Consider the following 14,312-nt stretch of genomic DNA (forward strand, 5'->3'; position numbering starts at 1 on the left):
AAAGGGCAAAGGAGCCAAGTGTGCGTGCGTACGCATGTGTGTGTGTGTGTGTGTGTGTGTGCGCGCAAGTAAGGGATATTCACCAAGAGATTGCGATCAAAATGGGCTCTAACAGTAGCACAGGTTTAAAATGACAGTTTTCGTAGAGATTATACATTCCTTTCACTCCACAATCTGATTTAATAATGCTCGGTATCACAGAAACTCAAATGCTGCATATTGCTTTTGTGTGCGACTTCTCAACATTAAAAAGTGCTGAAGTATGTTTCAGATTTATAAGCATAATATGGAAAGTGCATACACTAAGTAAGGAATTAGGCAAACTAAAATTGCATGCATTTAAACATTTCCAGCTAAGCAGCATGACGGGTTTGAGAAACAAACGTATGAATAAGCCCTAAATGACATGTATAACCCAGCCATAGCGCATCTGACATGTATTGAATGTAAAAAAAAAAAAACATATTTAATTATGACAATGTAGATGCACATTTTCCACCAATGTTTTCACCATCATCTGTGGCACCATAATTTGAAAGTGCTATTGTTACTTGTTAGTAAAGGCAAAACTGTGATTGGTCACATAACATGACATTTAGCAGGTATCTTTCTGTTAAAGTAGGCAGTTCTTAGAACAAGCAAACAATCACGGAAGTCCAAAAAAAAAAAAAAAAGAGATTGCAGAACCGCACGTTTGTGGAAGTAAAGCACATTTTATCATAACCATACATGCTTAAACGCCCAAAATGTACACTTGAATCTTCCACACACAGGCTGAACTCACAAACAACAGCCTGAGGCAAAAAAGACAAGAGGAAATCTGAAGCGTCCGGGCGGGCGCAGGACTGGAGTACCACCTGACCTTCAGTCAAAAAAAAAAACTAGTCAAAAAAAAAGGGTCAAGTGGAGATCACAAGGACTCCACAGAAAGACTCCTGACTGGACTACACTCAGATGTGTGAGCACTGTATTGAACACAAGGGATAAAGACAGAAGTTACTGTTTTTATATCTTCCAAAATTTTCAGAAACTGAAGGTTTTTACTATGAATTGCTAGGCTAGTAACACAATAGTAACACAATAAACAACCAACAAACACTTGTTTAAGAGTACAAGGTCAGACAGATTTTATTTTTTAAAAGTGCCTCTATTATGCCTATCCTAATATTGATTTAGGAGTCTCTTACAATAGGTTTACATGCATGCAAGGTAAAAAAAAAAGCTTTTGTTTTCTCAAAAGTATGCATTTAATAATCTCCCGATTTCCCAGTGATTCTCAAACAATTTGTTCAAACAGTTCTAAGATTCACTAAGATTCGACTCTCTAAACCCCTCCTTTCCAAGGCCTACCCCTCTCTGATTGGTCAGATGGGCCAGTCTGTTGTGATTGTTCTACTGCGTACAGCAGTCAACAGTAAAATGATGTGTTTGTGGGCAGGGTCAAGACTCGTTTAGGCTGTATAGAGTACACTCTTTATTTTAGGAGACAATCATTTGATTTATTGTGCACTTTTTTTTTTTTTTTAAGATTTACATTCACATACAGCTACATTATACACTGTATGAAAAGCAATAATGAAAATGGCATAATAGGGCACTTTAATATTTAAATCAGTACTTTTCAGCATCACACATTAAACTGATCAAAAATGAAGACTTTTCTTAATGTTTCTAAGATTTCTATTTTTTGTTCACCAAAGAAATAATAAAAAATTAAATAAATAAACCTTGGTTTCCATAAAATATTAATGGTTTTCAACACTGATAATAATAGAGAAAGGATTTCTTAATGATGTGACAGTAAATTCTGCTTTTCCATGACAGCAATAAATAACATTTAGCAGAAAACAGTTTTGAAAAATCTTACCGGCCCTAAACTTATGAATCAAACCTGAGAAAAACAGCTAAATAGAAGGATTTAATTAGACAGCATATTTCCATTTAATTTTGCGATGAACTGTCTCTTTAAATCGTGCTCATAACGCAACTGTCAAAATGAAAAATGTTTAGATGGTTATTGGCCATTGAACTGAGCCTGCCAAAAGACGTGTATAAGTGTAAAGCGGGGTCAATTACACGGATCATCCCCTTCTTTCCCTTTTTGCTGGACGTGAACTGCACTGCACCCTAACGATCACCAATCAACTGTCCTCGACAACAGCAGACGCCTGTCGCCTATTGCAGCACGCCTGTCCACTGTGTTCGGCCTCTTTATTTGGGTCAGACTGAGGTTAGCCTTATCAGAGACCAGCAGGTCTGGAGGTGTGTGTGTGTGTGTGTGTTATGAAGGTATGCGTGTCTGCTAAGGGACAGCTCAGAAGGGGTTAACTCAGGTCCAAACATTTACTCTTTGACAAATACAGAAAGAAACGGGCACATAAACTGATCTTTTCTTGCTTCCCTCCTAAAAAAATAATCCTGCAAAACAACTGCCATCGGAAAAAAAACTAATAGCCCCGTATATTCTTAATTTTTGCATCACCCGCTTTATCAGCAGGCCCCATGAATAATCCGTACGGTAATTTCTTTTCTTTCTCCCTTTTTGTTCCTGGCATTTTGGTAGAGAGAGATAAGGCATAAAAAACAACAGAAGGGCTAAGAGAGTGAAAAAGACAGATAGATAACATTGATATCAACTCCTACACAACGCAGTCATTCCCTTATCAGAGCTTTTTATCATGCTTTCGTTATTTTTTTCTTCTTCTTCGCCTCCACTCCCTGTTCTTTGTAGCCCAACTGAAAAAAAGGTCTACTGCCCTTAAAAATCTAGGCAAGGTTTTGGTATCAAATTAACCTTATGCAGGCTTTTTACAGGCTTGCTAATGTGAATAATTCAGCACACAGACGCACGGCTGGAGAGATTGTGCGAACGCAGCCGTGTCAGAGGGTTTGTCAAGATTTTGGGAGCAAAAACACTGAACTCTCAAACGTATTTTTTGAAATTCTTGTTTAAATAAAAAAAAAGTGTTTCCTAGACCAAATGCTGGGGGGGGAAATGGACAGGTTTAGATGTATACTAATAATTTCAAACCCTCATACTCCCACAGAAAGTAGAAAGCTTTTCTAATCTATCAAGGTCAGTTACAGTGCCCTGAACAAATACTGCGTTGTTTAAGAGAGCAGTTTAAGTGAGCTCTCTATGTAAGCAGAGAACAGACGCTCAGACAGAAAGACAGGAAGATAGAAGGACAGATAGTGAGGTAGACAGTACAACAGAATTTCAACGCCAACTGGCCCAAACTTCCGGTATTAAGTTATTGAAAAGCGACAGTAAATGCAGTAAAGGACAGCAGAAATATTCTGTTGCTAAACATGTTAGCTGGTGTTTATTATTTAGAGGACTTTGGAGATTTTCAGTGAAGTATCAACAGGTGGATAAACTAATTTCGGTAAAGTAGATATGTTCAAGAAATTCAAGCTATTTTATGCCTATAGAAAGCCAAGTAAAGTGTCTACTTTTAAGGTTTCAAATACGTTTTTGGAGAATAAAATTTGGTTACACAATATTTGTGTAAAAATTCAGGCAACGTTCTTGTTGGCTTGCACCTATTAAAATAATATAATAATAATAATAATAATAATAATAATAATAAGGAAGCTTATTCAATTTTATTGAGTAAATTAAAAAAAAAAAAAAACCTATTGGCAAAATAAAAAAAAAAAGTAAAATTAAAACTAATTGGTGTGAATAATTCATCATTCAACGCGTCATAAATTGATTTTTGTTGTAAATATGCGTATGACATTTGCATATGACATTTTAGTGGGTAAATTTAGTGAATCAGGGAAAAATGTATGATATTTATTTTTGCTTCAGAAAAAAAATGCAATTACTTTAAACAAAAAACACTAAATATTACACAATTTTTTGCATTGTTTTTATGGTTAAACCCTTTTTTGTCTTTGACCCATATACATAGTTAAATTTAAGCTTAAATAAGGCGTCATCATTATGTTCTGTCAAATTTCATCTAAATATTAAAAGGCGTTGCACAGAAAAATATATTCAATAATAATAAAATAATAATATTACTGAAAAGAGGAAAAGGGCTTATCAGCATCAAGAAATCCATTACATCGATTATATTCTATATCCCTGATTCCACCCAGATAAGAACACGTGTGCATAACATCACCACTTATGGCCGAAGCATGAGGACACCCTATATTTAAGGTACGCCACCAGATCATCGTTAAATGGCACACCTCTGACATCAGCAACGTGATCCAGGAAGCTTGAGAGGAAAATCCACAGCTGGATGGGTGGAAGCAAGAAGGGAAAGACAGAATGGACATGTTTTTACTGTACGAAAAAGGATGTAATCAGTTAGATCAGCACGCTATCTCTGTGAAGCAATCGGTGATAAAAAAGCACGCTGGAAGAGTGTGTTATTGCAGATGGGAGGTCATCAGCAGCGATAGGGGCTGCCCACGCGCTGCCTGGCTACTTCCTCCGGTTGCCCTGAGAAAAATCGCCGGTCACTAGCCCGTGCTACGTTTCCAACAACGCCAAACCCGAGCGAATATTCAAAGCGGTCGGGTGACCCAGTGTTTCCGAGCGCGAGCGTTTAGGCAGCGCTTGTTTATGCAGATGGCGATGTGATTGCGCGTCGTAGAGTGTCAGTCGACAAGATTCCAAATGTAATAGTCCCTGAGAGGCACTTGAATGGAGTCATTCCCCCATCACACTCCCCCCCGCCCTGCAAAACTTTCTTATTAACCGCACCATCTCGCCATCTCTCCCACATACCCCTCCTTTCCCCCCGTTCCTCCTCTCTCCTTCTCAAATAAACCTACAAAGAAAGAGAAATTAACAGAGGAGACGTTTTTCTCCCTGCCGCCCCTCTCCTTTCTAGATAGCGCGGGAAGGAGTGAGAGAAACAGAAGGAGAGGGGGAGAGAGAAAGCGATAGAGACAGAGGAAAGGAGCAAAAGAGAAAGAGGGAGAGAAAAAAAAACATAATTTATCTGTGTATTATCAAGAAAGGCAGACACTTTAATCAGTCAGCTATGAAGTCAGTATTTCCATTCTTATCTGTTGCAGGAGTGGAAATGGAGAGCAGATAGTGCGCTGGGAGCCCATCGGTGGGCAGGAATGATAATGGGAGAGAGAGGGCTGGCTATTGGACCGCTGTGTCAGCTCTATCTGCACCCATTATCAAGGGCCTTATCGGCGCTGCCATCAGCCAAGCTGTAATGGGGCCAGTTCAACTTTCCACATTATCATACCGCTAAGACCTGGTTCAGTGAGGCTAGAGGTCTGACTGGAGACAGGGGGAGAAGAGGCGGGAGAAAGGGGGGCGAGGGGGTTACAGAGAGACAGTTGTTGAGGGGGAGAGCGGGTCAGGGGAGAAAGAGCGAGATAGTGGTAGATACTGGGGACGGCAGAGAGCTGGGGTAATGGAAAGCGGGCCAGAAATGAAGGGGGAGAGATGGAGGAGGGGCTTACGTGAAAAGGGTTGGTAAGTCAAGACTTTGATTGACAGAATGAAACTTGAAAGGTAAAAGGAAAGGTGAGGTCGGGGAAGGCCTAGAGGACTGAAGTCCATGTTAAATGATGTTTTAAAGTCATAATCCAACCAAAAATTAAATTCATGTCATTATTTACTCATCCGCGTGACATAATTTCATTTTTTAGTGGACTATGCCTTTAATAGCGACAGTCCTATTGTATAATCATCCGTGTAGTGATAGTATTTTCATTGGGATCATCTACAGGACTTTGATTGACAGGCTGAGAGGAAGTATCCTTGACTTTTAGAGTGCTTTCTGGGTATGTAACAGAACGTCCAAAAGTCCACAATCGCTGTGATTACCGCCTGCGACTTACTAACAAGGCTTACGATAAAATCATCATGATAATGATAATATTTTTTCTTTGATTGTCCAAAATGATAAGACCCTATGAATGATGACCTTTGACAGGTAAGATTTCATTTTAGATACCGTTAAGATAACATTCTTTGGAATTGGACCAGGATTGCACAATAAATGGATTCAATAGAAGTCACAGACCAAACAATAAATTCCTAAACAGCACATTGGAGTACTAACTGACCTATTTCAACTCTGCGGGTTTCTAAAACATGATCCTCCTAACCTTCATGTTAGTATGACTCACCTACTTATTAGAAGCATATTAAAGCATAGTCAATTATTTCATATTACGGCCAATTATATACTTTAATATAAATTATACTATGCATACATATAATATAAATGACATGCACTGTATATATCCCTATGTATTTGACTGGTTTAAACAAGATATGTTGTAGTGAATGCTAATAGGAAACTATTAAAAGAACTACTCCAACTTGATGCTACAGGTATTTTCCAGTTGATTTGCAGAAAGGGAGATAAACACAAATCTAATGTAAGGTAAATGTTCGCAACTTGCTAAACTCGCAATAGGAATCAAAAAAAGGCATTTCATGTCATCGTTTCGTGCTAGTTAAAAAGGACACGAAAGGCTTAAAGACTTAATAAATGTGCTGAATTCACACATACTGTTGGCAGTTCGGCTACAAAATTTACATGTATGAACATTCGCAACATTGCATGTGGCTTACACACACTGACCGAACTGATGTGATTCACACCTCACATACACATACACCACTCAAACAGAGGCTGGAAGAGGTCCGAGGCTGATCTCTGGCGGTCTTCCTTCTCTTTCTAGAGCTGGCCAAGCGGAGTGTGTGAGAGCAGAAAGAGGAGCCACTCTGGTCTAGACCACCTCTGTTCAGGGGTGGCTCCCTGGAGGCGGTCTAACCTCTCCTCTTTCTAGGGCCTTTGTCCCAGCTGCCCTTCTGTGCTTATCTCTTCTCTTTCCGCCTCTCCTTATGAAACATGCCCGGTGTTCCCTTCCCACAAGAGCCTCCTGCCTGGCATATAACACCCAAGCCTGAGCTCTCCGCACCATGAGCAATAGGTATACTAAAGACAGCATTATCTTTCACATTGTACAACAGGCCAGGGATAGTTTCATAGTAGAGATGTGCAGACTACGTATTTTCAAAATCAACTGTTGACCATAATCCATATCTTAAACAAGTAAATGATGTGTGTATTTTTTAAGTGTAATATTAAATATGAAATTATTTTGTAATAATTATTAAATTTATTAAGATATAAATTAGATTTTTATGTAAAATATAATTTTAAAACTATTATTATTATTATTATTATTATTATTATTATTATTAAATTTCACAACATGCATCCTTGTGAGCATAATAAACATCTTTCAAAAAACACACACACACACAAATACAGAATTTTATGCAATAATTATAACTTATATTTTATTTGTATTTATTAGTGATGAGCAACGGTTAATCGCAGCCAAAATAAAAGTTTTTACATTCTTAATTTACAAAATGTAATGTATAAAAATAGAATGTTTATATATTAAATATATGTTTATATAATATAAATTATATGAATATAATTATATACATATAAATACTTTTTGTATTTATATGTATAATCTGTATTAAATATATTTTACATTTGTACTTTATATTTACATAATAAATATACACTAGTACAAACATTATGTACTCAAGAACTTATTTAAGATGCTAAACTCTTAAAAAAAAAAGTCTAAGAAGTCTAAAACTGAAAAACTTGGGATGTGCAAAAGTACATTATTTACAGGTTCACTTAATCTCAATCTGACATGTTAAGGGCATTCACACAGAACGCTTTAGTGTTCAAAACACTAGATGAAAAATGAAATAACAGGAAGAAAATCTAAAACCAGTCAACCTCAATAACACAAACATTAAATTATTAGTAAAAACCTGACCTTGTGAATTTGATTACATTTGCCTCTTGGCAGCCATAACAAGCAAGCAAGTAAAGACTGTTACTATCCCAGAGTGTTATATTTTACACTCTGGGACAGAAACTCACCTGAATGCCATTGGGATGTGACCTATAGATTTTATCTACAGCCTTATGGTTCAGACAAATACACCCAGCTGAACTGTTTGCATAAAGCCCCCTTGAGATATCCGTGCTGATCCTTTTAAAAGGAGGGAACGGTATATAGTGTCACTCTTGAACTTCATGTCCTTAACACAACATCAAATTGATGGCCCACACCCCCAACCATGCCAATTAAGCACATCAAATAAAGAACATGACATCAAAACTTAGCGTGGAAATCAGCCAATCTAATCAACCCTGTTAGCCGTGATCCACATCAAATATGGCTCCTCCACATCGGACAAATTATCATATCTCCATTCTCCTTAAGACGCAACTCATTAACTCCAACCAAAAAGCACAGAAAACTCTATTACACCAGCCTTCTGGAGAAAAGAGAAGAAAAAAAAATCTCCCTCCTGCGATGGCAAATCTCACCTCCGCCGTTCCTATCAAAACGGCACATAAAAATAAGTCCTCTCCATAAGATGCGATGTGATAACAGTGCATTAAAAGATTACTGCCCTGTTCCCATCTTGTTTTTAATTGCATTGGGGCCAGAGGCTACGGGATCCTTAATAACACATTAATATTTTATTCTCATCCACCGCTCCACAATCGCATGCAACTGAAGATGCGTTTAAGGCTTTACGCCATGTCTACATTTGGTGGGGTGCAGCGCAACTTTTATGGAGTTGTACGCTGCCGAGAAAGACGGCATACGCTGACAGCTCTGTCAGCACTGCATAAGACGACATCATCAAGTGTAACTTACATACATTTATATACAATATCTTAAACAAGCAAAAAAGTGCTTGATAAGATAAGTCATTATTTTGAAAATATTGAAAAAGACAAAAGTGTGATAGAAGTGCTTTATTTCGTTTTTAGCTCAAGCTTTTTATGACTCCACGTAACAAAAGGAAGAAGTAAGGATTTAGGAGCGCTAACGGGTCAGTGAGGGTTCAGTTATCATAACTCACTCGACTTCCCCTTGCGTAAACATTAGGAAAGAGCAATAATTCATCAAAACACCTAAAAGCTTTTCCTTTCACTGCGGCAGCTCACAGACACTTCCTAAACGGTAAATTCTAATCCACAGTTACAGCTTTTTGACATTTTTTTTCCAGCCCACAGAGATCAAACTCTCTCATCCAATCAGAAGAGCTCACGAGCTGCATCCATCAGTACATCACCAACCGAATAAGCAACGCACAAAATTATAATTTATTATTTATATGAGGTATTTGGAACAAATATATAGCAAAAATATAGTTAAAGATTTGGTTTATTAGATTTTTTTTTTTTTAAGCAAGTTGAAGATTGAGTGACCAAGATCTGTCAGCAGAAAGAGACAAAAAGATACGTATTTTTACCTGTGTATATACACATCACAGTAAAATCTATATTGCCAATTCATCAAAGAATCCTGAAATAACATTAGCGCATCTACAGAAATGTTAAGCAGCACAACTGTTTTCAATACTAATAATAAGAAGAAATGTTTCACGAGCACCAAATTAGCATATCAGAATGATTTCTGACTGACTGCAGTAACGACGGGTGAAAATCAGCTTATGTCACAGGAACACGTTATTACTGGTTTCAGTTTAATTAATGGCATGAGCCTTTGTGAGCATAAAACACCTCTTTCAAAAACATTAAAAGTCTTACAGTTCCCAAAGTTTTAAGTGGTTGCGTAAATATAAAACACTGGCTTTGTCTCCATTTTACCAGAATATTAGCTATCTATGAGCGCAAGCAGTTCAAACACAAGATGCATTATTAAGTAACAATCATTAAAAGCACGACTTTGAAGATCTGAACACCCTGCTTTAAAGATTATCAGATACCAGAAATCATTGATAATCGTGTTTTATCAAAATCATGAAAGTCGTCCTTGGCTTTGCAACACATTATAAAGACTTTATAACTTTCTCACAGTGTTCATTGCACCCACTATCACTCAGTATCTAATATCTTGCTGCAAATCAACTTTTCAGCCGTACTGCTGACGCCACATTCTTGTTTCCTTTCGCAAGGCGTAGAGCTGAATACTTTTTTTTTTTCTTCACTGTTTTTCACCAAAATGCACCCTGCAGATTAGCATCGACGAACAAAAAAAACCCTTGCATCTCAATGCTATCTAACACAAGATCTACAGTGAGTAATATGTGGAATTAGTTTTAATTAAATTAATCAACCACAATGGTTGTTAGGAGAAAAACACGAGGGTGGGAACCAAGAGAGTGGGGGAGTAACTAAGGGGGGAGAAAAAATGCATTCACACCTATCATCTAATTATACAACAACATTAATCACATTAGGGCTGGAACTGATTGCCAGGGTCCAGGGCCCTGCTGTTCTTACGTGTAGCTTTGTTATTGCAGCAGAGCCTCAGCTCCTGCCTGCTCTGCGCTGATAACAACTCTTATCGCACTTGGCGATCTCTATCTATACCGGAGATCAGGCCCCAGGCTTTATCAAAAGTTCACATCGAGCTAAAAGCAGAACAAAGAAGGAAAACACACAAGCAAAACCACCAAGACGCAACGGTGTGTGTGCGTATGTGTGAAAATATGTGTGCGAAAGCCTGTGATCTCTCATTCTTTTCAATATTTTTGGCTGAGTATTAAACTAGACCTCGGGGTCAAATGACCCAGAGAGGCTGAACCTGACAGCAGCAAAAGCTCTGAGAGCGCTTTCAACAAAAACAGGAAGAGATCCCATCAGTAGTCCACACTTTCAAAAGTGCAAGCCCAAGGTACAGGAGGTGGTAACTCAAACAAGTGCATTGTCTGGCCCCGGCTTCTCAAACATCCTCCAGCTGCTGACGCCAAATTCTAGAAGCTCATGAATAATTCACGCCGACCTCCGAGCCGTTTGAATGATGTCACTCGGCCGCTATCTGTGAGAATCTCTTCTCTGTTATCTCCCAATCATCTCAACGGCTCGCTTATCGGCCCCTGCCATCTCACTGAGGCAGCTGCTTTTAAAACGCAGCATACATCCATCTACCATTTCTGTATTCCTGCCTCTCTCTCCCCCAGCCCTTATCAGCCCTGCCATCCTACTCTCCCCTTATCTGCTTTTCTCTCTCTCTTTTTTTAACTTATCTAGAGATACACCCAGCCAGTCCCAAACAACAACAACACAAACATGACAAAGATGAGAACGCTTCAGCCAAATGTAATTATAATCCCAATCTCCCCCACCCCCCTCGACGTTGGGACTATCTCCACAGAGATCGCCGCCTCGCCTATCTTGTCTCCCATCTCAACCGCCAAAATATAAGCCCTGGGATGTGGCCCCGCTAAGGCCGTGAGCTAATCTCGCCATCAGGGAGGGATGGATAATCTATCAGCGAGATCTTCACCAATGGGAGAGTGACGCACAAAAGACACACAAAAATATTTCCTCTCAACACAGTCTTCCATGATACCGGATACCTCTTTTAGAGGGGCCAGGGTTGTAATCCTTCCAGTAAGAGTGTAACAAAACAATGCAATCGCACACTTTTTAGACACAGTCGTCTTCATGTTTACATACACAAAAAGGTGAGATAAGAAGGGGCGATGCGACATCCATATGTTCGCCCCGGTTTGGTAATGGCGGGGACTCACCTTCGGGGTGATCCGAGATGCTTTTCCATCTTCATTACTCCTAATGGGACGTCAACGGGGGACTAGTGGCGCTGGCGATGTGTACTTCAAAAGCCACAAGATACGAAATCTTCACGGGGTTCAACGTTTCAGGAAAGATAAGGAATGTTTATACTGAATTGTTCAAAACATCAGCTGCGACTGGCCTGAAGTAGTAATGCTGGTTCTTCTGTACGCAGCTGCCTCTAGGTAAGAAAATGAGTTCGGCAGAAACCAAGCAGAGATGGCTCTATATCAGATAAGACATCTCAATTAAGAGAACGTCTTCATGGGTCAACAGGTCATTGGCATTACTGGCCAACGTGCTCGTATAACTCTCCAGTCACTTAAACAAACCTTGATACCGTCCGTTTACACTCAGTGGTATATGCTAATGCTGCCTTATCAGACCATTTTTCTTTCCTATTCAAGAGTCGCTTTCTGCCTTTGAATCGCATTAATATTTATTTTTTTTGAGCAGCCCTTTCAAACTCAACCTCCAAGATATTGCTACTGTGCTTATCGCCTGAAAGCATCTCTTCTGGATGAAGAACTGAAACAGCGCCTGGCACCAGAGCAAAACGACTTTTCAGCGCTGTTGGTTCTTTTCACAGAAAGAGAGGGAGAGGCAAGGGTCAATGAATTCGATTTTTACTTTTTTAGGAATTTATCGACCACAAAATGTAAAGGGTTAATTCGACCAAAAATGAACGCGTGTCACCTCCTTCTTGTTCCAAACCTGTGTGTCTCTCTTTCCTTACTGGAAGTCAAAATAATCTCCTGCTTACTTTTTCCCCCAATCACAATTACTGATAAACGAAGATGTCAAGTCTCAAAACGGATGGTATGATCGTCTCAATAGTATAATAAAAGCGACTGATAAAGACAAGCACACTATATTCCAAGTCACATGATTTTTTTTTTCACTAACTAATAATGTTTCACTTTAGTGACTAATCAACGGCTGTGACTAGTTCAGTTGAACTAAGATCAATGAGAGTTGGTTTTGTGAATTGCATCAAACAAACGACTGCTTCTTTTCACAAGAAAGTGACAAGACATAGTTTCTCCTTTTGCTTTTAGGATAATACTGCATCACCTCCAAGGCTTTGGTTACCGTTCACCGTTATTAAACGGAAAACAGCGACCAAGATATTCTTCGAAATGTTGCATTTTGTGCGCCACAGAAGAAGCTAAGTCATGCAAGTTTGCAGCATGCAAAAATATCTTAATTACATTCGTAACAATTTAAAATTTTAAAACCAGCTAATGGTGCCTGAACATTATAGGGTTAAAACGGATAGATGAAAAAAAAAGATCCAATTGTAATCCACTATCATGTGGAGAGATCAGCTGGGCGCGCTATCTGACGTCTCATCTCTGGAAAGAGAACTGAAAAGCCGGAGGAAAATGCAACAGCAGCCTCGGTGCAGCCACAGACAGAAAACAAATAAAAGATCCAATTTTAATCCTTATCTCGACTGGGATCGGATCGCTGTTTATCTGAACTCATATCGTCTTTTTCAGAGAGCAGTGACGTTTCCACAGCAGTATTAAACAGGAAGCCAGGGTTACACTTCGGCTGGAGCAGACGAAAGCACTTTTACGAATTAAAAAGTCAAATAAAAACGCGTTCGTTACACACAATCGTCGCCGCCGGGTTTGAAAAACGGAGCGCGAGTTTGTTCGGCGGCGTTGACGTGTGCCGCGCGCTTTTACAAAAATCAGCTGCCCGTCCTGAAAGCCGTCGGTTACTATGGCAGTTGTAAATAAATGTAGCCATTTCTGACTTCCTCCTCTTTTAAAACCATTAAAACGCCGGGGTCGTTTGAACAGATCGCTTACGCGTCTGGAGCGTGCCATTTGTTTTGTGCTAATAGAAAGATCTTGTCAGTTTCCACGAAATTGTTTAAACGCTTGACAACGCTGCGCTCGTTAGAAAAAAACAAGGCTATCCAGTCATATGAATAATATCACACACTTTTTTACAACGGGTCACCATTCACAACAACAGCACCGGTACTAGTGAAACTTTAAAACGCTTACGTTTGATCTGCCGGGGTTTGCTCTGCTTTCTTCGGGACATGCTTATTCCTTCGTTCCTGCTCAGCTTGCGGCAAAAGCGATCAGTCCACCGGGGTCACTAGCAGTAACAGCAGCAATGGATCACAGCTCTCTGCCCCTCCGAAGACACCCGCATGACCTGTACTTTGATATTCAGAGCCGAAAGAGCTACCTGTGGCCGAGTGAGGCTTAGTTACTTTTTCGACGTCTTCCCAAAGGAGCGATCTATCCTCTCTCCGTGAGCCACGGTAAACTCTGCCGACGTTAACCCTGACAGCGCATATGTCGCTGGAGAAAACTAAACCTTTAGCTTTTGATGATTTGTTTATGTCTACTCCGGTGAAGCACAGAGAAAGCGCAGTTCTCAACAGGGCTCGATCGACACATGAAACGGTGGCGCTGATATGTTATGACACGCCTCCGTCACGCCCCTTGCGTATGATGCCACGCCGCACGCCGCACGCCGCTCACTGCGCTCGCGCTCACGGCAAGCTTTCGATGCCCCTAACATCACGCTCCCATCAGCGCGAGGCATGCACTGTGTGTCTCGTTTGGATGAAAAAATATATCTATTTCTATATATATATATATATAAAACCTGACGGGCTATTCGAAAAATAATGTGGGTTATTTACCACTACTCGTTTTAAAATCGGTATTAAAATTTGCATTG

The 14,312-nt window shown here is 39.6% G+C and overlaps 1 protein-coding gene across 1 annotated transcript in view; it reads right to left on the reverse strand.

Annotated features, from left to right (window-relative positions):
- The window catches only part of zfpm1 (zinc finger protein, FOG family member 1), a 67,530-nt gene extending 53,503 nt beyond the window's left edge, over nucleotides 1–14,027 (reverse strand). Inside the window, exon 1 of the mRNA XM_043264881.1 lies at nucleotides 13,622–14,027. Coding sequence (XP_043120816.1) covers nucleotides 13,622–13,661 — 40 coding nt within the window. The 5' untranslated portion in view covers nucleotides 13,662–14,027. The remainder of the gene's footprint in view (nucleotides 1–13,621) is intronic.
- Between the last annotated feature and the right edge of the window lie 285 nt (nucleotides 14,028–14,312).

The sequence above is a fragment of the Puntigrus tetrazona genome, chromosome 18 (assembly GCF_018831695.1).
Source record: "Puntigrus tetrazona isolate hp1 chromosome 18, ASM1883169v1, whole genome shotgun sequence".
Classification (NCBI taxonomy): Eukaryota; Metazoa; Chordata; class Actinopteri; order Cypriniformes; family Cyprinidae; genus Puntigrus; species Puntigrus tetrazona.